The sequence below is a fragment of the Oncorhynchus kisutch genome, linkage group LG15 (assembly GCF_002021735.2).
Source record: "Oncorhynchus kisutch isolate 150728-3 linkage group LG15, Okis_V2, whole genome shotgun sequence".
Lineage (NCBI taxonomy): Eukaryota > Metazoa > Chordata > Actinopteri > Salmoniformes > Salmonidae > Oncorhynchus > Oncorhynchus kisutch.
The window spans coordinates 865335-891404 of NC_034188.2; the positions used below are offsets into that span (position 1 = coordinate 865335).

Consider the following 26070-nt stretch of genomic DNA (forward strand, 5'->3'; position numbering starts at 1 on the left):
AAAATGGGGTTAACATTAACACTGTCGGGCCTAGTCCTGGACTAAACAGCATGATCAATGGAGAATCCAAGAGTAGGATTAATGTGTCCAGTTTCCTTCTGGACTGGTCAGGAGCTGAAGCCACAACAGAACTAAAACATAACTGCAACAGCCTTCACACATAATAAAAACTACAATTAAGACCCAACTAGACCGGGGGATGTAATAATGACAACAAAGTTTTGAGGAAAATTCACAGGACTTGTTTTATTGGAGAATTCCAGAACATCAGACACATCAGAGAACTGCTCATCTAAAAAAAAAAATGTGTTTAAAAAACCAGCAAGATGGAGAGCTGTCACACACTACTGCGGTCGCCTAGGAGACACGCATATCACTGTTACAGGGTCGCCTAGGAGACACATGCATGTCACTGTTACAGGGTCGCCTAGGAGACACACACGTCACTCTGTCCAGAATGTTTCTCATGATCCTCTTCCTCTTTCTTATTGGACAACACACTTTCAACATGCTTAGAACATGTTTCATGTAAAAACAGGAACATTTAGACAAAGCAAGGGAACGCCATGGAGAACCGTTAATAAACCAGGACTAAAGGTAGAACCCTAGGAGAACCAACTGTGGAGGAGGGTGGGCACAGGAACACAACTCACTATGGGACGGGACGCGCTTTGCTTCCTACACAATCATGAAATGCTGTTTAATTAAAAAAGATTTTAGTGTGTTCATCTTGCCTGCAGACACTTTGTTGATATGACCACTGCAGATCTGCATTATATTACTCAGCTTTGCTTTGTGCTAAAAATCTGTACGGATAGTAGATAGTATACTTATAAAATCACTGATAAAAATATTCCTCTGTTAACAATATGCCTTGGAGGGGGACCACAAACACTGGGGGGGGGTCGGAGGTTAGGGGTCAGGGTTCGGCAGTGTTGCTACTCAGACTTGGCTTCCTCCTTCTCCGCCTCGGGAGCATCCTCCATCTGCAGGGTCAGAGGTTAGAGGTCAGTAGAACAACCTGACATTCCTGTTGGTAGTTTCTCATCCTAAAACAGGAGCTTATCTCTGCCATCAAGCTGACCAATGTCTTCTAATGTCCCTTTATGACCAGCATCAGGTCCTCTACAGTCCATGATGTCTTTATGACCAGCATCAGGTCCTCAACAGTCCATGATGTCTTTATGACCAGCATCAGGTCCTCAACAGTCCATGATGTCTTTATGACCAGCATCAGGTCCTCTACAGTCCATGATGTCTTTATGACCAGCATCAGGTCCTCTACAGTCTGATGTCTTTATGACCAGCATCAGGTCCTCTACAGTCCATGATGTCTTTATGACCAGCATCAGGTCCTCTACAGTCTATGATGTCTTTATGATCAGCATCAGGTCCTCTACAGTCCATGATGTCTTTATGACCAGCATCAGGTCCTCTACAGTCCATGATGTCTTTATGACCAGCATCAGGTCCTCTACAGTCTATGATCTCTTTATGATCAGCATCAGGTCCTCTACAGTCTATGATGTCTTTATGACCAGCATCAGGTCCTCTACAGTCCATGATGTCTTTATGACCAGCATCAGGTCCTCTACAGTCCATGATGTCTTTATGACCAGCATCAGGTCCTCTACAGTCCATGATGTCTTTATGACCAGCATCAGGTCCTCTACAGTCTATGATGTCTTTATGACCAGCATCAGGTCCTCTACAGTCCATGATGTCTTTCTAGTTCCTCCTAGTAGTGTACATAAGCAATAAGGCCCGAGGGGGTGTGATATACGGCCAATATACCACAGCTAAGGGCTGTTTGTACTCACAAGGCATCGCAGAGTGCCTGGATACAGTCCTTAGCCGTGGTATATTGGCCATATATCACAAACCCCCGAGGTGCCTTATTGCTATTATAAACTGGTTACCAACATAATTAGAGTAGAAATAAATGTTCTCATACCCATGGTATCGGTCTGATATACCACGGATGTCAGCCAATCAGCATTCAAATGTCAAAATACCCAGTTTATAAAGTAGTGTATAGTATAGTAATGTATAGTAAAGCAGTGTAAAGATGTGAATAGTACAGCAGAGTATAGTACAGTAGTGTATAGCAGCGTGTAGTATAGTAGTGCATATAATAGAAGTGTATAGTAGTGATTAGCATAGAGGTTTGTAGTTTAGTAGTGATTAGCATAGAGGTTTGTAGTTTAGTAGTGATTAGCATAGAGGTTTGTAGTTTAGTAGTGATTAGCATAGAGGTTTGTAGTTTAGTAGTGTATAGAAGTGTACAGTATAGAAGTGTATAGTATACAGTAGCATATAGTATAGTAGTGTATAGTATGGTATGGTACGGTAGTGTATAGTATGGTAGTGTATAGTATGGTATAGTATAGTAGTGTATAATATTGGAGTGTATAGTATACAGTAGCATATAGTATAGTAGTGTATAGTATAGTAGTGTGTAGTATAGTTGTGTATAGTATAGAAGTGCATAGTATAGTCATGTATAGTATAGCAGTGTATAGTATGGTAGTGTATAGTATGGTATAGTACGGTAGTGTATAGTATGGTATAGTATAGTAGTGTATAATATAGTAGTGTACAGTATAGAAGTGTATAATATAGTAGTGTATAGTATAGAAGTGCATAGTATAGTCGTGTATAGTATAGCAGTGTATAGTATGGTAGTGTATAGTACGGTAGTGTATAGTATGGTATAGTATAGTAGTGTATAATATAGTAGTGTATAGTATAGAAGTGCATAGTATAGTCGTGTATAGTATAGCAGTGTATAGTATGGTAGTGTATAGTATGGTATAGTACGGTAGTGTATAGTATGGTAGTGTATAATATAGTAGTGTATAGTATAGAAGTGCATAGTATAGTCGTGTATAGTATAGCAGTGTATAGTACGGTAGTGTATAGTACGGTAGTGTATAGTATGGTATAGTATAGTAGTGTGTAGTATAGTAGTGTATAGTATAGAAGTGCATAGTATAGTCGTGTATAGTATAGCAGTGTATAGTACGGTAGTGTATAGTATGGTATAGTATAGTAGTGTATAGTATAGTAGTGTATAGTATTGGAGTGTATAGTTTAGTAGTGTATAATATAGTAGTGTATAGTAGTGTATAGGGGCAGCAGGGTAGCCAAGTTGTTAGAGTGTTGGACTAGTAACCGAAAGGTTGCAAGTTCAAATCCCCGAGCTGACAAGGTACAAATCTGTCGTTCTGCCCCTGAACAGGCAGTTAACCCACTGTTCCTAGGCTGTCATTGAAAATAAGAATTTGTTCTTAACTGACTTGCCTAGTTAAATAAAGGTAAAAATAAAAATAAAAAATAAAATAGTATAGTAGTGTATAGTATAAGAGTGTATAATATAGTAGTGTATAATATAAGAGTGTATAGTATAGTAGTGTATAATATAGTAGTGTATAGTAGTGTATAATATAGTAGTGTATAGTATAGAAGTGTACAGTATAGTAGTGTATAGTATAGTAGTGTACAGTATAGAAGTGTACAGTATAGTAGTGTATAGTATAGTAGTGTACAGTATAGTAGTGTACAGTATAGTAGTGTATAGTATAGTAGTGTATAGTAGTGTACAGTATAGAAGTGTATAGTATAGTAGTGTATAGTATAGTAGTGTACAGTATAGTAGTGTATAGTATAGTAGTGTATAGTATAGAAGTGTATAGCATAGCAGTGTATAGTATAGTTGTGTATAGTAGTGTACAGTATAGTAGTGTACAGTATAGTAGTGTACAGTATAGTAGTGTACAGTATAGTAGTGTATAGTAGTGTACAGTATAGTAGTGTATAGTATAGCAGTGTATAGTATAGAAGTGTATAGCATAGCAGTGTATAGTATAGAAGTGTATAGCATAGCAGTGTACAGTATAGAAGTGTATAGCATAGCAGTGTACAGTATAGTAGTGTATAGTATAGTAGTGTATAGTAGTGTATAGCATAGCAGTGTATAGTATAGTAGTGTACAGTATAGTAGTGTACAGTATAGTAGTGTATAGTATAGAAGTGTATAGTATAGTAGTGTATAGTAGTGTACAGTATAGAAGTGTATAGTATAGCAGTGTACAGTATAGAAGTGTATAGCATAGAAGTGTATAGTATAGAAGTGTATAGCATAGCAGTGTATAGTATAGTTGTGTATAGTAGTGTACAGTATAGAAGTGTATAGTATAGAAGCGTATATTATAGTAGTGTACAGTATAGAAGTGTATAGTAGTGTACAGTATAGAAGTGTATAGTAGTGTACAGTATAGAAGTGTATAGTAGTGTACAGTATAGTAGTGTATAGTAGTGTATAGTATAGAAGTGTATAGTATAGAAGCGTATATTATAGTAGTGTACAGTATAGTTGTGTATAGTTGTGTATAGTAGTGTACAGTATAGAAGTGTATAGTATAGTAGTGTACAGTATAGTAGTGTATAGTATAGTAGTGTATAGTATAGTAGTGTATAGTATAGTAGTGTACAGTATAGTAGTGTACAGTATAGTAGTGTATAGCATAGCAGTGTACATTATTGTAGTGTATAGTAGTGTACAGTATAGAAGTGTATAGTAGTGTACAGTATAGAAGTGTATAGTAGTGTACAGTATAGTAGTGTATAGTAGTGTATAGTATAGAAGTGTATAGTATAGAAGCGTATATTATAGTAGTGTACAGTATAGTTGTGTATAGTTGTGTATAGTAGTGTACAGTATAGAAGTGTATAGTATAGTAGTGTACAGTATAGTAGTGTATAGTATAGTAGTGTATAGTATAGTAGTGTACAGTATAGTAGTGTACAGTATAGTAGTGTATAGCATAGCAGTGTACATTATTGTAGTGTAAAGTATAGAGGTCGACCGATTAATCGGAATGGCCGATTAATTAGGGCCGATTTCAAGTTTTAATAACAACCGGAAATCGGTATTTTTGGACACCGATCTGGATGTTTTTCTTTTTAACCTTTATTTAACTAGGCAAGTCAGTTAAGAACACATTCTTATTTACAATGACGGCCTGGGAACGGTGGGTTAACTACCTGTTCAGGGGCAGAACAACAGATTTTTACCATGTCAGCTCGGGATTCAATCTGGCAACCTTCCAGTTAACTAGTCCAATGCTCTAACTACCTGCCTCTCATTGCACTCCACGAGGAGACTGCCTGTTATGCGAATGCACTAAGAAGCCAAGGTAAGTTGCTAGCTTGCATTAAACATATCTTAGGAAAAATCAATCAATCATAATCACCAGTTAACATGGTTGATGATATTAGTAGTTTATCTAGCGTGTCCTACGTTGCATATAATCGATGCGGTGTGCATTCGCGAAAAAGGACTGTCATTGCTCCAACGTGTACCTAACCATAAACATCAATGCCTTTCTTAAAATCAATACACAAGTATATATTTTTTAAACCTGCATTTAGCTAAAAGAAATCCAGGTTAGCAGGCAATATTAACCAGGTGAAATCCAGGTTAGCAGGCAATATTAACCAGGTGAAATCCAGGTTAGCAGGCAATATTAACCAGGTGAAATCCAGGTTAGCAGGCAATATTAACCAGGTGAAATCCAGGTTAGCAGGCAATATTAACCAGGTGAAATTGTGTCACTTCTCTTGCATTCATTGCACGCAGAGTCAGGGTATATGCAACAGTTTGGGCAGCCTGGCTCGTTGTGAACAAATTTGCCAGAATTTTAAGTAATTATGACATAACATTGAAGGTTGTACAATGTAACAGCAATATTTAGACTTAGGGATGCCACCTGTTAGATAAAATACGAAACGGTTCCGTATTTCACTGAAAGAATAAATGTTTTGTTTTCGAAATGATAGTTTCCAGATTCGACCATATTAATGACCAAAGGCTCGTATTTCTGTGTGTTATTATGTTATAATTAAATCCGTGATTTGATAGAGCAGTCTGACTGAGCGGTGGTAGGCACCAGCAGGCTCGTAAGCATTCATTCAAACAGCACTTTAGTGCATTTTGCCAGCAGCTCTTCGCTGTGCTTCAAGCATTGAGCTGTTTATGACTCCAAGCCTATCAACTCCCGAGATGAGGCTGGTGTAACCGATGTCAAATGGCTAGCTAGTTAGTGGGGTGCGCGCTAATAGCGTTTCAAACGTCACTCGCTCTGAGACTTGGAGTAGTTGTTCCCCTTGCTCTGCATGGGTAACGCTGCTTCGGGGGTGGCTGTTGTCGATGTGTTCCTGGTTCGAGCCCAGGGAGGAGCGAGGAGAGGGATGGAAGCTATACTGTTACACTGGCAATACACTAAAGTGCCTATAGGAGCATCCAATAGTCAAAGGATAATGAAATGCAAATGGTATAGAGGGAAATAGTCCTATAATAACTACAACCTAAAACTTCTTCCCTGGGAATATTGAAGACTCATGTTAAAAGGAACCACCAGCTTTCACATGTTCTCATGTTCTGAGCAAGGAACTTAAACATTAGCTTTCTTATATGGCACATATTGCACTTTTACTTTCTTCTCCAACACTTTGTTTTTGCATTATTTAAACCAAATTGAACATGTTCCATTATTTATTTGAGGCTAAATTGATTTTTATTGATTAAGTTAAAATAAGTGTTAATTCAGTATTGTTGTAATTGTCATTATTACAAATAAAAAATGATTTAAAAAAAAAATATATATATATTTTTTTTAAATCGGTCCTCCAATAATCGGTATAGGCTTTGAAAAATCGGTCGACCTCTAGTACAGTATAGTAGTACGTAGTATAGTAATGTACAGTATAGTAGTACATAGTATAGTCATATATAGTACAGTAGAGTAGTGTACGGAAGTGTATAGTAATGTATAAAAGTGTTTAGTATCGTACAATATAGTAGTATATAGTACAGTAGTGCACTGTATATAGCAGATCATGTACATGTATAGAAGTGTACAGTATAGTAGAGCATAGTATATTAGTGTACAGTATAGTACTATCTAGTAGTGTAGTGTATAGTAGGATATACACTGCTCAAAAAAATAAAGGGAACACTAAAATAACACATCCTAGATCTGAATGAATGAAATATTCTTATTAAATACTTTTTTCTTTACATAGTTGAATGTGCTGACAACAAAATCTGTATGACCTTGTAGGGAGGCCTGTATGACCTCCCTACAACGCCTGGGCATGCTCCTGATGAGGTGGCGGATGGTCTCCTGAGGGATCTCCTCCCAGACCTGGACTAAAGCATCCGCCAACTCCTGGACAGTCTGTGGTGCAACGTGGCGTTGGTGGATGGAGCGAGACATGATGTCCCAGATGTGCTCAATTGGATTCAGGTCTGGGGAACAGGCCGGCCAGTCCATAGCATCAATGCCTTCCTCTTGCAGGAACTGCTGACACACTCCAGCCACATGAGGTCTAGCATTGTCTTGCATTAGGAGGAAGCCAAGGCCAGCCGCACCAGCATATGGTCTCACAAGGGGTCTGAGGATCTCATCTCGATACCTAATGGCAGTCAGGCTACCTCTGGCGAGCACATGGAGGGTTGTGCGGCCCCCCAAAGAAATGACCCACCGCCATGCTGGAGGATGTTGCAGGCAGCAGAACGTTCTCCATGGCGTCTCCAGACTGTCACGTCTGTCACATGTGCTCAGTGTGAACCTGCTTTCATCTGTGAAGAGCACAGAGCGCCAGTGGCGAATTTACCAATCGTGGTGTTCTCTGGCAAATGCCAAACGTCCTGCACGGTGTTGGGCTGTAAGCACCACCCCCACCTGTGGACGTCGGGCCCTCATACCACCCTCATGGAGTCTGTTTCTGACCGTTTGAGCAGACACATGCACATTTGTGGCCTGCTGGAGGTCATTTTGCAGGGCTCTGGCAGTGCTCCTCCTGCTCCTCCTTGCACAAAGGTGGAGGTAGCGGTCCTGCTGCTGGGTTGTTGCCCTCCTACGGCCTCCTCCACATCTCCCGATGTACTGGCCTGTCTCCTGGTAGCGCCTCCATGCTCTGGACACTACGCTGACAGACACAGCAAACCTGCTCGCCACAGCTCGCATTGATGTTCCATCCTGGATGAGCTGCACTACCTGAGCCACTTGTGTGGGTTGTAGAGTCCGTCTCATGCTACCACTAGAGTGAAAGCACCGCCAGCATTCAAAAGTGAACAAAACATCAGCCAGGAAGCATAGGAACTGAGAAGTGGTCTGTGGTCCCCACATGCAGAACCACTCCTTTATTGGGGGTGTCTTGCTAATTGCCTATAATTTTCTCTTGTTGTCTATTCCATTTGCACAACAGCATGTGAAATTTATTGTCAATCAGTGTTGCTTCCTAAGTGGACAGTTTGGTTTCACAGAAGTGTGATTGACTTGGAGTTACATTGTGTTGTTTAAGTGTTCCCTTTATTTTTTTGAGCAGTGTAGTATAGTAGTGTACAGAAAAGTACAGTATAGACGTGTATAGTAGTGTAGAGTATAGTAGCGTCCAGCATAGTAAGTGTACAGTATAGCAGTGTACAGTACAGGAGTGTATAGAAGTGTACAATATAGTAGTGTACAGTATAGTAGTGTACAGCAGTGTATAGTAGTGCACACTATAGTAGTGTTATTTTTACTTAATATAATACATCAATAAAAATCCATTTAGCCTCAAATAAATAATGGAACATGTTCAATTTGGTTTAAATAATGCAAAAACAAAGTGTTGGAGAAGAAAGTAAAAGTGCAATATGTGCCATGTAAGAAAGCTAACGCTTAAGTTCCTTGCTCAGAACTTGAGAACATATGAAAGCTGGTGGTTCCTTTTAACATGAGACTTCAATGTTCCAAGGTAAGAGGTTTTAGGTTATAGTTAATATAGTATTTATAGGACTATTTCTCTCTCTACCATTTGTATTTCATATACCTTTGACTATTGGATGTTCTTATAGGCCAGCTACAATGGCTTTACCCGACTGGATTATGTGTTGTGAAGCTAGCCACAATAAGGAATAGCCACAATAGTGGACTTTGCTGTTCGCCTTCAAAATAAAAGTTTCTCTTTGATGTAGAAGGTTACAATTGGTGGAATCATGCCATATTTATAATAGATCATGTTAAACAAGGTTGGTGTTGGAATGTGGAGCAATGAAATGGGGTATCAGTCTACTCGGTCACACCCACAGAAGACAATTGTGAAGAGTTTACGCAAATATTAGCGTCATAGCTCCACTATTGAGTGGCTGCTGCCAACACACGGACTCAACTCCAGCCACTTTAATAATGGGAATTGATGGGAAATGTAAAATATATCACTAGCTACTTTAAACAATGCTACCTAATATAATGTTTACATACCCTACATTATTCATCTCATATGTATACGTATATACTGTACTCTATATCATCTACTGCATCTTTATGTAATACATGTATCACTAGCCACTTTAACTATGCCACTTTGTTTACATACTCATCTCATATGTATATACTGTACTCAATACCATCTACTGTATCTTGCCTATGCCGCTCTGTACCATCACTCATTCATATATCCTTATGTACATATTATTTATCCCCTTACACTTGTGTCTATAAGGTAGTAGTTTTGGAATTGTTAGCTAGATTACTCATTGGTTATTACTGCATTGTCGGAACTAGAAGCACAAGCATTTCGCTACACTCGCATTAACATCTGCTAACCATGTGTATGTGACAAATACATTTTTTGATTTGATTTGATTTGATATTGCGCGACTTTGACTGTGGGAAATCACCTCCCCAGTCAGCCTATTATGCGTATTGACACCTAACGATTGGGGATGATCAATGAAATGGGGTATCAGTCTACTCAGTACCCTGGTGATTGTTTTCCCCAAAGTCCTCAAGCGTTATCAGGCTCCAAAACATCCACGTTGTATTGTTTTGCTCCTGGAATAGTGTTCAATACACTTAGTAGGTTGACTGATACAAACTACGTGGCTCAATTCACAGTTGTTTCAGAGTCCCTCGATAAGAGCTACGACGCTAATGTTCTCTGGGTGTCACTGAGTAGACTGATACCCCATGTCATTGTTCCACAATCCATAGGTAAGGCTCTGCAGTGAAATACTGTAAGTATGGCCCCAATGCAATTCTAAAGTACAATACATCCAGTGTGATTTCAACAGATTTGACAAATTATTGTCTTTCGTTGAATTTAGATAAGAAGATTCCAACCTCATTTAGCATGATCTATTCCATTATGTCATGATTCCAACCTCATTTAGCATGATCTATTCCATTATGTCATGATTCCAACCTCATTTAGCATGATCTATTCCATTATGTCATGATTCCAACCTCATTTAGCATGATCTATTCCATTATGTCATGATTCCAACCTCATTTAGCATGATCTATTCCATTATGTCATGATTCCAACCTCATTTAGCATGATCTATTCCATTATGTCATGATTCCAACCTCATTTAGCATGATCTATTCCATTATGTCATGATTCCAACCTCATTTAGCATGATCTATTCCATTATGTCATGATTCCAACCTCATTTAGCATGATCTATTCCATTATGTCATGATTCCAACCTCATTTAGCATGATCTATTCCATTATGTCATGATTCCAACCTCATTTAGCATGATCTATTCCATTATGTCATGATTCCAACCTCATTTAGCATGATCTATTCCATTATGTCATGATTCCAACCTCATTTAGCATGATCTATTCCATTATGTCATGATTCCAACCTCATTTAGCATGATCTATTCCATTATGTCATGATTCCAACCTCATTTAGCATGATCTATTCCATTATGTCATGATTCCAACCTCATTTAGCATGATCTATTCCATTATGTCATGATTCCAACCTCATTTAGCATGATCTATTCCATTATGTCATGATTCCAACCTCATTTAGCATGATCTATTCCATTATGTCATGATTCCAACCTCATTTAGCATGATCTATTCCATTATGTCATGATTCCAACCTCATTTAGCATGATCTATTCCATTATGTCATGATTCCAACCTCATTTAGCATGATCTATTCCATTATGTCATGATTCCAACCTCATTTAGCATGATCTATTCCATTATGTCATGATTCCAACCTCATTTAGCATGATCTATTCCATTATGTCATGATTCCAACCTCATTTAGCATGATCTATTCCATTATGTCATGATTCCAACCTCATTTAGCATGATCTATTCCATTATGTCATGATTCCAACCTCATTTAGCATGATCTATTCCATTATGTCATGATTCCATTATTTGTATTATTTGCATTACTTTCATTGAGAGACGTTTATTTTTAAGGTAAACTGCAAATCACTATTGTGGGTAATCCGTACTGTGGCTAGCTTCACATTAGGTGGGTCTGATCACCATTAGTGAAATCTTATAAAATGAGGTGTTTTTGGATGATGACCCTTTAACTATAGCTACTGAAACAGATGTCGTGTTGCTATGTTATTTGGGGAAGAACATTGTTTGCATCCATCAGCTAGCTTTTTATGACCATCACTGTCCAGAGCTAGGGGAAATGTGTCTGCTCTCGTGTGGCAGAGGCAGGTGGACGAGACAAAACTTTACCAGCATCATAGCATACGTATCGGTGAATCATTGTGACATATGAAATACGAATGAGTGTAATCAATGTGTGATAACTACGTCAAAAATGTATGAACACGTTCAATTATTGTGACATGCAGTCATATTCAGGTCCTGATTGGTCAACCAGCTTATTTGACACGTCAAATAGTGTTACCTGAAGTGTATATTTTTTCACATGCAAAGACCCAAACGGCGTTCCATAAATCAGTTGTGTTGAGACAAGGTAGGGGTGGTAAACAGAATATACCCTGTTTGGTAAAATATCAAGTCCATCTTATGGCAAGAACAGTTCAAATAAGCAAAGAGAAACGACATCATTACTTTAAGATGGGGTGGGCAAACTTTTTGGCTCGAGGGTCACGTCGGGATTTTGAAATTCAACGGAGGGACGCATATTTTGGGGGACCAATTGTTTGTTAATATCAATTTGCCTGGGCCTCCAGTGGTTTAAGGCGCAGTGGTTTAAGGCACTACATAGCAGTGCTTGAGGTGTCACTACAGACCCGGGTTTGATCTCTGGCTGTGTCACAGCTAGCCGTGACTGGGAGACCCATGAGGAGGCGAACACTTGGCCCAACGTCGTCCGGGTTAGGCAGGCCGAGATTTCCTTGTCCCATTGAACTCTGGCTACTACTGTGGCGGGCCAGGCGCATGCACACTGACACGGTCGCCAGGTGTACGGTGTTTCCACCGACACATTGGTTAAGTGGGCATTGTGTCAAGAAGCAGTGCGGCTGGGTCATGTTTCGGAGGACGCACGGCTCTTGACCTTCGCCTCTCCCGAGTCCGTGCGGGAGATGCAGCGATGCGACAAGACTAACTACCAATTGGATACCATGAAATTGGGGAGATTTAAAAACAAATGTTTTATGTCTCGCGGGCCAGATTGAAGTGGCCAGCGGGCCGGATTGAAGTGCCCAGCGGGCCGGATTGAAGTGGCCAGCGGGCCGGATTGAAGTGCCCAGCGGGCCGGATTGAAGTGCCCAGCGGGCCGGATTGAAGTGGCCAGCGGGTCGGATTGAAGTGGCCAGCGGGTCGGATTGAAGTGGCCAGCGGGCCGGATTGAAGTGGCCAGCGGGTCGGATTGAAGTGCCCAGCGGGCCGGATTGAAGTGGCCAGCGGGCCGGATTGAAGTGGCCAGCGGGCCGGATTGAAGTGGCCAGCGGGCCGGATTGAAGTGGCCAGTATATATAGTACAGTAGTGTACAGTAGTATGTAGTACAGTATAGTAGTGGACAGTATAGCAGTATATAGTACAGTAGTATGTAGTACAGTATGGCAGTGTACAGTATATAGTACAGTAGTATGTAGTACAGTATGGCAGTGTACAGTATATAGTACAGTACTGTACAGTAGTATGTAGTACAGTAGTGGACAGTATAGCAGTATATAGTACAGTAGTATGTAGTACAGTATGGCAGTGTACTGTATAGTAGTGGACAGTATAGCAGTATATAGTACAGTAGTATGTAGTACAGTAGTGGACAGTACAGTAGTATGTAGTACAGTATGGCAGTGTACTGTATATAGTACAGTAGTGTACAGTAGTATGTAGTACAGTATAGCAGAATATAGTACAGTAGTATGTAGTACAGTATGGCAGTGTACAGTATATAGTACAGTACTGTACAGTAGTATGTAGTACAGTATAGTAGTGGACAGTATAGCAGTATATAGTACAGTAGTATGTAGTACAGTATGGCAGTGTACAGTATATAGTACAGTAGTGTACAGTAGTATGTAGTACAGTATAGTAGTGGACAGTATAGCAGTATATAGTACAGTAGTATGTAGTACAGTATGGCAGTGTACAGTATATAGTACAGTACTGTACAGTAGTATGTAGTACAGTAGTGGACAGTATAGCAGTATATAGTACAGTAGTATGTAGTACAGTATGGCAGTGTACTGTATATAGTACAGTAGTGTACAGTAGTATGTAGTACAGTATAGCAGAATATAGTACAGTAGTATGTAGTACAGTATGGCAGTGTACAGTATATAGTACAGTAGTGTACAGTAGTATGTAGTACAGTATAGTAGTGGACAGTATAGCAGTATATAGTACAGTAGTGTACAGTAGAGTAATGTATATTACCTGGTTGGCCTTGGTATCTCCGTTCTCAGAGTGGTTCTCCTCAGCGGCCTCTGCGTTCTCCTTCGCTGCTGCCTTCTTAGTTTTCTTCTCCTCCTTCTTGTCGTTCACAGTCTTCTCTTTCTGGATGGGGGGGATGACAGACATTATCCTTCACATTATCCTCATCTATACTGGGCTCCCGAGTGGCACAGCGGTCTAAGGCACTGTATCTCAGTGCGTGAGGTGTCACTACAGACCCAGGATCGATTCCAGGCTGTATCACAACTGGCCGTGATTGGGAGTCCCACAGGGCGGCGCATAATTGATCCAGCGTCGTCCAGGTTTGGCCGGTGTAGGCCGTCATTGTAAATAAGAAATTGTTCTTAACTGACTTGCCTAATTAAACAAAGGTTACACTTAAAAATGTGAAAAAGATATACCATGCCTGCTCTTTCTAGAGAGTGGGCTTATAGTTCTGTTTTTTTGTGATGCTTCTGGGATTTGTAGTTCTGTAATGTGATTGCTCTAGAGTTCTATACTGAACAAAAATATAAACACAACATGTAAAGTGTTGGTCCCATGTTTCATGAGCTGAAAGAAAGATCCCAGAAATGTTCCATACGCACAAAACTTTTTTTTCTTCTCTCAAAACAGCATGATAATTACACAGGTGAGCCTTGTGCTTGTGACAATAAAGGCCACCTTTTTATTTTGGTCACACAACAATGCCGCAGATGTCTCAAGTTGAGGGAGCGTGCAAATGGCATGCTGACTCCAGGAATGTCCAACAGAGTTGTTGCCAGAGAATTGAATGAGAATTTCTCTACCATAAGCCGCCTCCAAAGTCGCTTTAGAGAATTTGGCAGTATGGCCAACCGGCCTCACAACCACATGTAACCACATCAGCCCAGGACCTCCACATCCGGCTTCGTCACTTGCGGGGTCATCTGAGGAGTGGACTGATTGACTGATTTCCTTCTATGAACTGGAACTGTCAAATCTTTGAAATTGTTGCATGTTGTGTTTATATTTTGGTTCAGTACATTATGTACAACCCTGGAGTTTGAAGTTCTGTAATGTGACTGCTCTAGCGTTTGTAGTTCTAATATGCGCAACCCTGGGGTTTGTAGTTCTGCTCTCTTGCCTTTGCTGGTTTCTCCTTCTTGGCCTTGGGTTCAGTCTTGGCTGGGGCTGGTTTCTGGAGAGAGAGAGAACAAACATCAGCCTCATGTGTTCTACAACCACTGATCATTCCTAGTTCTACTGCCCAATAGGAGCTAGGGCTTCAGTGGGACTTTACTGAGATGTATCAACTGGTTCAGAGTTCTGTAACCTGTTAAATATGTAATACATGTGGAATTAGCAGTCATGTCAAATCAAATTGTATTCGTCACATGCGCCGAATACAACAGGTGTAGACCTTACAGTGAAATGCTTACTAACCAACAATGCTTTAAGAAGTTAAGAAAAAAATTGAAAATAAAAAGTAACAAGTAATTAAACAACAGCAGTAAAATAACAATAGCGAGCCTATACACAGGGGGTACCGGTACAGAGTCAATGTGGAGGCTATATGCAGGGGGTACCGGTACAGAGTCAATGTGGAGGCTATACACAGGGGGTACCGGTACAGAGTCAATGTGGAGGCTACCGGTACAGAGTCAATGTGGAGGCTATATGCAGGGGGTACCAGTACAGAGTCAATGTGGAGGCTATATGCAGGGGGTACCGGTACAGAGTCAATGTGGAGGCTATATACAGGGTGTACCGGTACAGAGTCAATGTGGAGGCTATATGCAGGGGGTACCGGTACAGAGTCAATGTGGAGGCTATATGCAGGGGGTACCGGTACAGAGTCAATGTGGAGGCTATATGCAGGGGGTACCGGTACAGAGTCAATGTGGAGGCTATACACAGGGGGTACCGGTACAGAGTCAATGTGGAGGCTATATGCAGGGGGTACCAGTACAGAGTCAATGTGGAGGCTATATGCAGGGGGTACCGGTACAGATTCAATGTGGAGGCTATATGCAGGGGGTACCGGTACAGAGTCAATGTGGAGGCTATATGCAGGGGGTACCGGTACAGAGTCAATGTGCGGGGTACACGTTAGTGAGGTTAGTTGAGGTAATATGTACATGTAGGTAGAGTTAAAGTGATTATGCATTGATAATAAACAGAGAGTAGCAGCAGCGTAAAAGAGGGGTCTGGGTAGCCCTTTGATTAGCTGTTCAGAAGTCTTGTGACCTGAAGCTGTTTAGAAACCTCTTGCTCCTACACTTGGCGCGCCGGTACTGCTTGCCGTGCGTTAGCAAAGAGAACAGTCTATGACTGGGGTGGCTGGAGCCTTTGAAGGTTTTAGGGCTCTGACACCGCCTGGTATAGAGGTCCTGGATGGCAGGAAGCTTGGCCCCAGTGATGTACTGGGCCGTACACACTACCCTCTGTTGTGCCTTGAGGACGGAGGCCGAGCAGTTGCCATATCAGGCAGTGATGCAACCATGCTCTCGATGGTGCAGCTGTAGAACCTATTGAGGATCTGAGGACCCATGCCAAATATTTTCAGTCTCCTGAGGGGGAATAGGCTTTGTCGTGCCCTCTTCATGACTGTCTTAGTGTGTTTGGACCATGATAGTTTGTTGGTGATGTGGACACCAAGGAAAATGAAGCTCTCAATCTGCTCCACAGCAGCCCCATCGTGGACTCTTTTTCCTGTAGTCCACAATCATCTCCTTTGTATTGCTCACGTTGAGGGAGAAGTTGTCCTTGCACTATACGATCAGGTCTCCGACCTCCTCCCTATAGGCTGTCTCATCATTGTTGGTGATCAGGACTCCACTGTTGTGTCATCGGCAAACTTAACAATGGTGTTGGAGTCATGCCTGGCCATGCAGTCATGAGTGAACAGGGAGTACAGGAGGGGACTGAGCACACACCTCTGAGGGGCCCCTGTGTTGAGGATCAGCATGGCAGATGTGTTGTTGCCGAGTTTCCCTGTATTAAAGACCCCGGCCACGAGGAGAGTTTCCCTGTATTAAAGACCCCGGCCACTAGGAGAGCGTTTCCCTGTATTGAAGTCCCCAGCCACTAGGAGAGTTTCCCTGTATTAAAGACCCCGGCCACTAGGAGAGAGTTTCCCTGTATTAAAGACCCCGGCCACTAGGAGAGAGTTTCCCTGTATTAAAGACCCCGGCCACTAGGAGAGAGTTTCCCTGTATTAAAGACCCCGGCCGCTAGGAGAGAGTTTCCCTGTATTAAAGACCCCGGCCACTAGGAGAGAGAGTTTCCCTGTATTAAAGACCCGGCCACTAGGAGAGTTTCCCTGTATTAAAGACCCCGGCCACTAGGAGAGAGTTTCCCTGTATTAAAGACCCCGGCCACTAGGAGAGTTTCCCTGTATTAAAGACCCCGGCCACTAGGAGAGTTTCCCTGTATTAAAGACCCCGGCCGCTAGGAGAGAGTTTCCCTGTATTAAAGTCCCCGGCCACTAGGAGAGAGTTTCCCTGTATTAAAGTCCCCGGCCACTAGGAGAGAGTTTCCCTGTATTAAAGTCCCCGGCCACTAGGAGAGAGTTTCCCTGTATTAAAGTCCCCGGCCACTAGGAGCGCCGTACACAGATCATGAAGCAGATCTACAGTGGTAGAGGAGGTCTACATTATGTGGTTTAGTGATTGCAGCATAGATTATTACAGTTTCATAAAAATGGATATTAGCTGGTTGTAGCCGAATTTGGTTTATATTGATAGATGTTATACATGTGTAATACCAGGGTGTAGTATAGTATCAGGTTATAAAGGTTATAAGCTAGTACATGGCAAATAGATGCATAATAAGGTATCTATCAGTATATAATACCCCGGGGTATAGTTATTAAACACGTCTAATACCCCGGGGTATAGTTATTAAACATGTCTAATACCCCGGGGTATAGTTATTAAACATGTCTAATACCCCGGGGTATAGTTATTAAACATGTCTAATACCCCGGGGTATAGTTATTAAACATGTCTAATACCCCGGGGTATAGTTATTAAACATGTCTAATACCCCGGGGTATAGTTATTAAACACGTCTAATACCCCGGGGTATAGTTATTAAACACGTCTAATACCCCGGGGTATAGTTATTAAACACGTCTAATACCCCGGGGTATAGTTATTAAACACGTCTAATACCCCGGGGTATAGTTATTAAACATGTCTAATACCCCGGGGTATAGTTATTAAACATGTCTAATACCCCGGGGTATAGTTATTAAACATGTCTAATACCCCGGGGTATAGTTATTAAACATGTCTAATACCCCGGGGTATAGTTATTAAACATGTCTAATACCCCGGGGTATAGTTATTAAACATGTCTAATACCCCGGGGTATAGTTATTAAACATGTCTAATACCCCGGGGTATAGTTATTAAACATGTCTAATACCCCGGGGTATAGTTATTAAACATGTCTAATACCCCGGGGTATAGTTATTAAACATGTCTAATACCCCGGGGTATAGTTATTAAACATGTCTAATACCCCGGGGTATAGTTATTAAACATGTCTAATACCCCGGGGTATAGTTATTAAACATGTCTAATACCCCGGGGTATAGTTATTAAACATGTCTAATACCCCGGGGTATAGTTATTAAACATGTCTAATACCCCGGGGTATAGTTATTAAACAGGTCTAATACCCCGGGGTATAGTTATTAAACAGGTCTAATACCCCGGGGTATAGTTATTAAACACGTCTAATACCCCGGGGTATAGTTATTAAACACGTCTAATACCCCGGGGTATAGTTATTAAACACGTCTAATACCCCGGGGTATAGTTATTAAACACGTCTAATACCCCGGGGTATAGTTATTAAACATGTCTAATACCCCGGGGTATAGTTATTAAACATGTCTAATACCCCGGGGTATAGTTATTAAACATGTCTAATACCCCGGGGTATAGTTATTAAACATGTCTAATACCCCGGGGTATAGTTATTAAACAGGTCTAATACCCCGGGGTATAGTTATTAAACAGGTCTAATACCCCGGGGTATAGTTATTAAACACGTCTAATACCCCGGGGTATAGTTATTAAACACGTCTAATACCCCGGGGTATAGTTATTAAACATGTCTAATACCCCGGGGTATAGTTATTAAACATGTCTAATACCCCGGGGTATAGTTATTAAACACGTCTAATACCCCGGGGTATAGTTATTAAACAGGTCTAATACCCCGGGGTATAGTTATTAAACATGTCTAATAATATGGTCTAGTTATTGTAGCAGATGTTATTCAGGTGTACATGCTGTTGAAGCTGAGTTTAATTTAGCATGTGCAATTACCTGCTATATAGTGGCCTCCAACTGCTCTTAAATGCTAGTAAAACCAAATGCATGCTTTTCAACCGTTCGCTGCCCGCACCCACCCGCCCATCTAGCATCACCACCCTGGACGGTTCCGACCTAGAATATGTGGACTATAAACTATAAATACCAAGGTGTCTGGCTAGACTGTAAACTCTCCTTCCAGACTCACATTAAGCATCTCCAATCTAAAATCAAATCTAGAATCAGCTTCCTATTTCGCAACAAAGCCTCCTTCACTCATGCTGTCAAACATACCCTCGTAAAACTGACTATACTACCGATCCTCGACTTCGGCGATGTCATCTACAAAATAGCTTCCAACACTCTACTCAGCGCCATCCGTTTTGTTACCAAATCACCTTATACCACCCACCACTGCGACCTGTATGCTCTAGTCGGCTGGACCTCGCTACATATTCGTCTCCAGACCCACTGGCTCCAGGTCATCTATAAGCCTTTGTTAGGTAAAGCTCCGCCTTATCTCAGTTCACTGGTCACGATAACACCCACCCGTAGCACATGGTTCCAGCAGGTGTATCTCACTGATCATCCCCAAAGCCAACACCTCATTTGGCCGCCTTTCCTTCCAGTTCTCTGCTGCCTGTGACTGGAACAAATTGCAAAAATTGCTGAAGTTGGAGACTTTTTTCCCCCTCACCAACTTTAAACATCTGCCATCTGAGCAGCTAACCGATCGCTGCAGCTGTACATAGTCTATCGGTAAATAGCCCACACAATTTTACCTACCTCACCCCCATACTGTCTTTATTTTATTTATTTTCTGCTCTTTTGCACACCAGTATCTCTACTCGCACATCATCTGCTCATTTATAACACCAGTGTTAATCTGCTAAATTGTAATTATTCGCTCCTATGGCCTATTTATTGCCTACCTCCTCATGCCTTTTGCACACACTGTATATAGACTTTCTTTTCTCTACTATGTCATTGACTTGTTTATTGTGTTATTGGCTTGTTAATTGTTTACTCCATGTGTAACTCTGTGTTGTTGTCTGTTCACACTGCTTTGCTTTATCTTGGCCAGGTCGCAGTTGTAAATGAGAACTTGTTCTCAACTAGCCTACCTGGTTAAATGAAGGTGTTCTCAACTAGCCTGCCTGGTTAAATAAAGGTGTTCTCAACTAGCCTACCTGGTTAAATAAAGGTGTTCTCAACTAGCCTACCTGGTTAAATAAAGGTGTTCTCAACTAGTCTACCTGGTTAAATAAAGTTGTTCTCAACTAGCCTACCTGGTTAAATAAAGTTGTTCTCAACTAGCCTACCTGGTTAAATAAAGTTGTTCTCAACTAGCCTACCTGGTTAAATAAAGGTGTTCTCAACTAGCCTACCTGGTTAAATAAAGGTGTTCTCAACTAGCCTACCTGGTTAAATAAAGGTGTTCTCAACTAGCCTACCTGGTTAAATAAAGGTGTTCTCAACTAGCCTACCTGGTTAATATAAAGGTGTTCTCAACTAGCCTACCTGGTTAAATAAAGGTGTTCTCAACTAGCCTACCTGGTTAAATAAAGTTGTTCTCAACTAGCCTACCTGGTTAATATAAAGGTGTTCTCAACTAGCCTACCTGGTTAATATAAAGGTGAAATAAATAAAATAAATAGTAATACACGTGTGTGTATGTGTGTAATTACCTGCTGTATATATAGAGACCATACACGTGTAATTACCAAGGTAGAGACCATACATGTGTAATTACCCGGCAGAGACCATACATGTGTAATTACCTGCTGTATATATAGAGACCATACATGTGTAATTACCTGCTGTATATATAGAGACCATACATGTGTAATTACCTGCTGTATATATAGAGACAATACGTGTGTAATTACCCGGCAGAGACCATACATGTGTAATTACCTGCTGTATATATAGAGACCATACATGTGTAATTACCAAGGTAGAGACCATACATGTGTAATTACCTGCTGTATATATAGAGACCATACATGTGTAATTACCAAGGTAGAGACCATACATGTGTAATTACCTGCTGTATATATAGAGACCATACATGTGTAATTACCAAGGTAGAGACCATACATGTGTAATTACCAAGGTAGAGACCATACATGTGTAATTACCAAGGTAGAGACCATACATGTGTAATTACCAAGGTAGAGACCATACATGTGTACTTACCCGGTAGAGACTATACACGTGTAATTACCAAGGTAGAGACCATACATGTGTAATTACCCGGCAGAGACCATACATGTGTAATTACCTGCTGTATATATAGAGACAATACGTGTGTAATTACCCGGCAGAGACCATACATGTGTAATTACCTGCTGTATATATAGAGACCATACATGTGTAATTACCAAGGTAGAGACCATACATGTGTAATTACCTGCTGTATATATAGAGACCATACATGTGTAATTACCAAGGTAGAGACCATACATGTGTAATTACCAAGGTAGAGACCATACATGTGTAATTACCAAGGTAGAGACCATACATGTGTAATTACCAAGGTAGAGACCATACATGTGTACTTACCCGGTAGAGACTATACACGTGTAATTACCAAGGTAGAGACCATACATGTGTAATTACCCGGCAGAGACCATACATGTGTAATTACCAAGGTAGAGACCATACATGTGTAATTACCAAGGTAGAGACCATACATGTGCAATTACCAAGGTAGAGACCATACATGTGTAATTACCAAGGTAGAGACCATACATGTGTAATTACCAAGGTAGAGACCATACATGTGTAATTACCAAGGTAGAGACCATACATGTGTACTTACCCGGTAGAGACCATACACGTGTAATTACCAAGGTAGAGACCATACATGTGTAATTACCCGGCAGAGACCATACATGTGTAATTACCTGCTGTATATATAGAGACCATACATGTGTAATTACCTGCTGTATATATAGAGACCATACATGTGTAATTACCTGCTGTATATACAGAGACCATACATGTGTAATTACCTGCTGTATATATAGAGACCATACATGTGTAATTACCCGGCAGAGACCATACATGTGTAATTACCCGGCAGAGACCATACATGTGTAATTACCTGCTGTATATATAGAGACAATACGTGTGTAATTACCCGGCAGAGACCATACATGTGTAATTACCTGCTGTATATATAGAGACAATACGTGTGTAATTAACCGGTAGAGACCATACATGTGTAATTACCCGGTAGAGACCATACATGTGTAATTACCCGGTACAGACAATACATGTGTAATTACCAAGGTAGAGACCATACATGTGTAATTACCCGGTAGAGACCATACACGTGTAATCACCTGCTGTATATATACAGACAACACGTGTAATTACCCGCTGTATGTATGTATGTATATATATATATATATATATACACAGGCAACACACGTGTACTTACCTGCTGTATATATAGACAATACATGTGTAAAGTGTAAAATGATTGAGCTGAGGATATAGACACGTCATAAGGTAGTGTACAGGCTATACGACGCGTCATAAGGTAGTGTACAGGCTATACGACGCGTCATAAGGTAGTGTACAGGCTATACGACGCGTCATAAGGTAGTGTACAGGCTATACGACGCGTCATAAGGTAGTGTACAGGCTATACGACGCGTCATAAGGTAGTGTACAGGCTATACGACGCGTCATAAGGTAGTGTACAGGCTATACGACGCGTCATAAGGTAGTGTACAGGCTATACGACGCGTCATAAGGTAGTGTACAGGCTATACGACGCGTCATAAGGTAGTGTACAGGCTATACGACGCGTCATAAGGTAGTGTACAGGCTATACGACGCGTCATAAGGTAGTGTACAGGCTATACGACGCGTCATAAGGTAGTGTACAGGCTATACGACGCGTCATAAGGTAGTGTACAGGCTATACGACGCGACATAAGGTAGTGTACAGGCTATACGACGCGTCATAAGGTAGTGTACAGGCTATACGACGCGTCATAAGGTAGTGTACAGGCTATACGACGCGTCATAAAGTAGTGTACAGGCTATGCGACGCGTCATAAGGTAGTGTACAGGCTATGCGACGCGTCATAAGGTAGTGTACAGGCTATACGACGCGTCATAAGGTAGTGTACAGGCTATACGACGCGTCATAAGGTAGTGTACAGGCTATACGACGCGTCATAAGGTAGTGTACAGGCTATACGACGCGCCATAAGGTAGTGTACAGGCTATACGACGCGCCATAAGGTAGTGTACAGGCTATACGACGCGTCATAAGGTAGTGTACAGGCTATACGACGCGTCATAAGGTAGTGTACAGGCTATACGACGCGTCATAAGGTAGTGTACAGGCTATACGACGCGTCATAAGGTAGTGTACAGGCTATACGACGCGTCATAAGGTAGTGTACAGGCTATACGACGCGTCATAAGGTAGTGTACAGGCTATACGACGCGTCATAAGGTAGTGTACAGGCTATACGACGCGTCATAAGGTAGTGTACAGGCTATACGACGCGTCATAAGGTAGTGTACAGGCTATACGACGCGTCATAAGGTAGTGTACAGGCTATACGACGCGTCATAAGGTAGTGTACAGGCTATACGACGCGTCATAAGGTAGTGTACAGGCTATACGACGCGTCATAAGGTAGTGTACAGGCTATACGACGCGTCATAAGGTAGTGTACAGGCTATACGACGCGCCATAAGGTAGTGTACAGGCTATACGACGCGTCATAAGGTAGTGTACAGGCTATACGACGCGTCATAAGGTAGTGTACAGGCTATACGACGCGTCATAAGGTAGTGTACAGGCTATACGACGCGTCATAAGGTAGTGTACAGGCTATACGACGCGTCATAAGGTAGTGTACAGGCTATACGACGCGGCATAAGGTAGTGTACCGGCTATACGACGCGCCATAAGGTAGTGTACAGGCTATACGACGCGTCATAAGGTAGTGTACAGGCTATACGACGCGTCATAAGGTAGTGTACAGGCTATACGACGCGTCATAAGGTAGTGTACAGGCTATACGACGCGTCATAAGGTAGTGTACAGGCTATACGACGCGTCATAAGGTAGTGTACAGGCTATACGACGCGTCATAAGGTAGTGTACAGGCTATACGACGCGTCATAAGGTAGTGTACAGGCTATACGACGCGTCATAAGGTAGTGTACAGGCTATACGACGCGTCATAAGGTAGTGTACAGGCTATACGACGCGTCATAAGGTAGTGTACAGGCTATACGACACGTCATAAGGTAGTGTACAGGTTATACGACGCGTCATAAGGTAGTATATAATGTCTGTATCGTAGCTGGTCTCACCGCTGATAACCGGGCGGATCTCCTCTGGGGCTGCAACAGGAAGAGGAAGAGAAAACATGTCACCACAGAAAAACACACACGCTGTCAGAGATGTCAGAGATGACAATATGAGTTCATTTATTGAATATTATTTGTAGGGGATGAGTTGTAGTCGAGGATCTTGGTCTTACCTCCTCCTTGGTGTCCCCAGCGGCTCCCTGCTGAGGGCAAACACAAACAATGACAAATAAACAACTTTTATCACAACAACAACACTTTATTGGCCTTTATAAGAGCAGGCAACAGTCTATGGTGGCTCAAATTACATATTTCTTCACTGTCAGGGAAGACCCCAGATAACTTTTCAATTTCAAGAAAAAAGTAAAAATGTCATAGATAATGTAAAAATAAAGGTGTTTTTAGACCCATTAGATGGAAGTGTAATGTAATATTTTAGTTTTGTTAACAGTTTATATGTTTTGGGACCAGTAACACTGAAAGTTGGGGTCCTAAAGTATCTGTCTCTCTTTCTCCATCTCTCTCTTCTTTCTATGAGCTCAGGCAGGATTTGAAAACTCGCGCGGGACGGAATAAGCAAGAGGGAGGAGCAGAGTTAAGCCTCCGCAGCGCCGCCCGGCGGTAGAGACACGACACTGCAGCCACCTGGGACCATGAACAAAGACAAAAAATATACATTTTTATCGAAATACGACGACGATTGCATCTTTTAACGATCAGAATTTAAACTAGAGATACGAACGAATATTCTCGGGGCCATTTTGGGCGGATTGAGGGGAAAATGTCTGTAACTGAAGCGTTTCTGTTCGGTAGGTCGAAGAAGAGAGGAAGACTTGGGCTGCAAAGCATGGCTGCTGGTTGTGCTTTAACTACATGGAGACAGACTTCTGGCTTCCCAAAGGACAGCGACTGCCGGGGGGAAAGCAGCCTTTTAAGCCCACAAGCAATCAGAAAACATATTCATTTAAAACACACAAAAAAATACATATTATTTTTTGAAAATACCCTCCAAATAAATACCATAAATTCTCAAAGAAATAGGTTTATAATTAACTAATCGTAGGAGAAGCGATGGCTCTCTACATTCATTTGCACGCTATCAATAGCTACCTGCTTTTCTTATTTCACAATCCTCTCTAAATAGTCACCAAACTACGTACCTTTCTCTTGGGCATGTTGGATTCTTGGAGATTCTTTTTCAGATGGAACTATAAAGTGTTTAGCTAGCTAGCTGTTGTGAGTTAGGTGCATGTGAAGCCAAGTGTCTGCTGCTGCCTGGTCCGTGTAGTAAACACACAGGAACAGCCACCAGACTGGCTGAATGGGGGGAGGGGTGCGGCTAAACGCAGGATTGATGTGCTCTCCGCCAATTACGGAGCGCTATTCGCAGCTGCAGAACACGGAGAATTTGGGAACCGGTGATGTTCTTTACGCGCGAAGTGCTTCTAGCAAAGCGAGGGAAGAAAAGCCTTGCTAAAATCAAGAACATCTCCATGAAATAATAGAGAGCGCATGATTAGTACGTGCCCCTGCGAACAGAGAACATGATTTGATAGAGGTTGTGTTTAATTTATGTCTTATTTCAATGGAACTCAAAGAAAACAATCTCCCTCTATTCAAAGCATCATAGAACGACTGTCTTTTTTATATATTTTATTTTATTTAACCTTTATTTAACTAGGCAAGTCACCATCTACTACACCATTTTAACTTCTGCCCAAAATAAGACGAAAAA

The 26070-nt window shown here is 41.4% G+C and overlaps 1 protein-coding gene across 2 annotated transcripts; it reads right to left on the reverse strand.

Annotated features, from left to right (window-relative positions):
• Positions 1–219: 219 nt before the first annotated feature.
• Positions 220–25688, reverse strand: LOC109883471 (non-histone chromosomal protein HMG-14A). Of its 2 annotated transcripts, none has more exons than XM_020475520.2 (6): positions 25496–25688; positions 24509–24535; positions 24339–24368; positions 14804–14857; positions 13681–13800; positions 220–986 (listed from the first exon to the last, which is right to left on the reverse strand). In XM_020475520.2, exons 1-6 carry the CDS (start codon positions 25508–25510, stop codon positions 939–941), a joined length of 294 nt encoding a protein of 97 aa, XP_020331109.1. In that variant the 5' UTR covers positions 25511–25688; the 3' UTR covers positions 220–938. The 2 variants fall into 2 exon arrangements, with proteins under 2 accessions (XP_020331109.1, XP_020331107.1); XM_020475518.2 differs by having other exon boundaries at positions 24509–24538; positions 25496–25653.
• Positions 25689–26070: the final 382 nt, after the last annotated feature.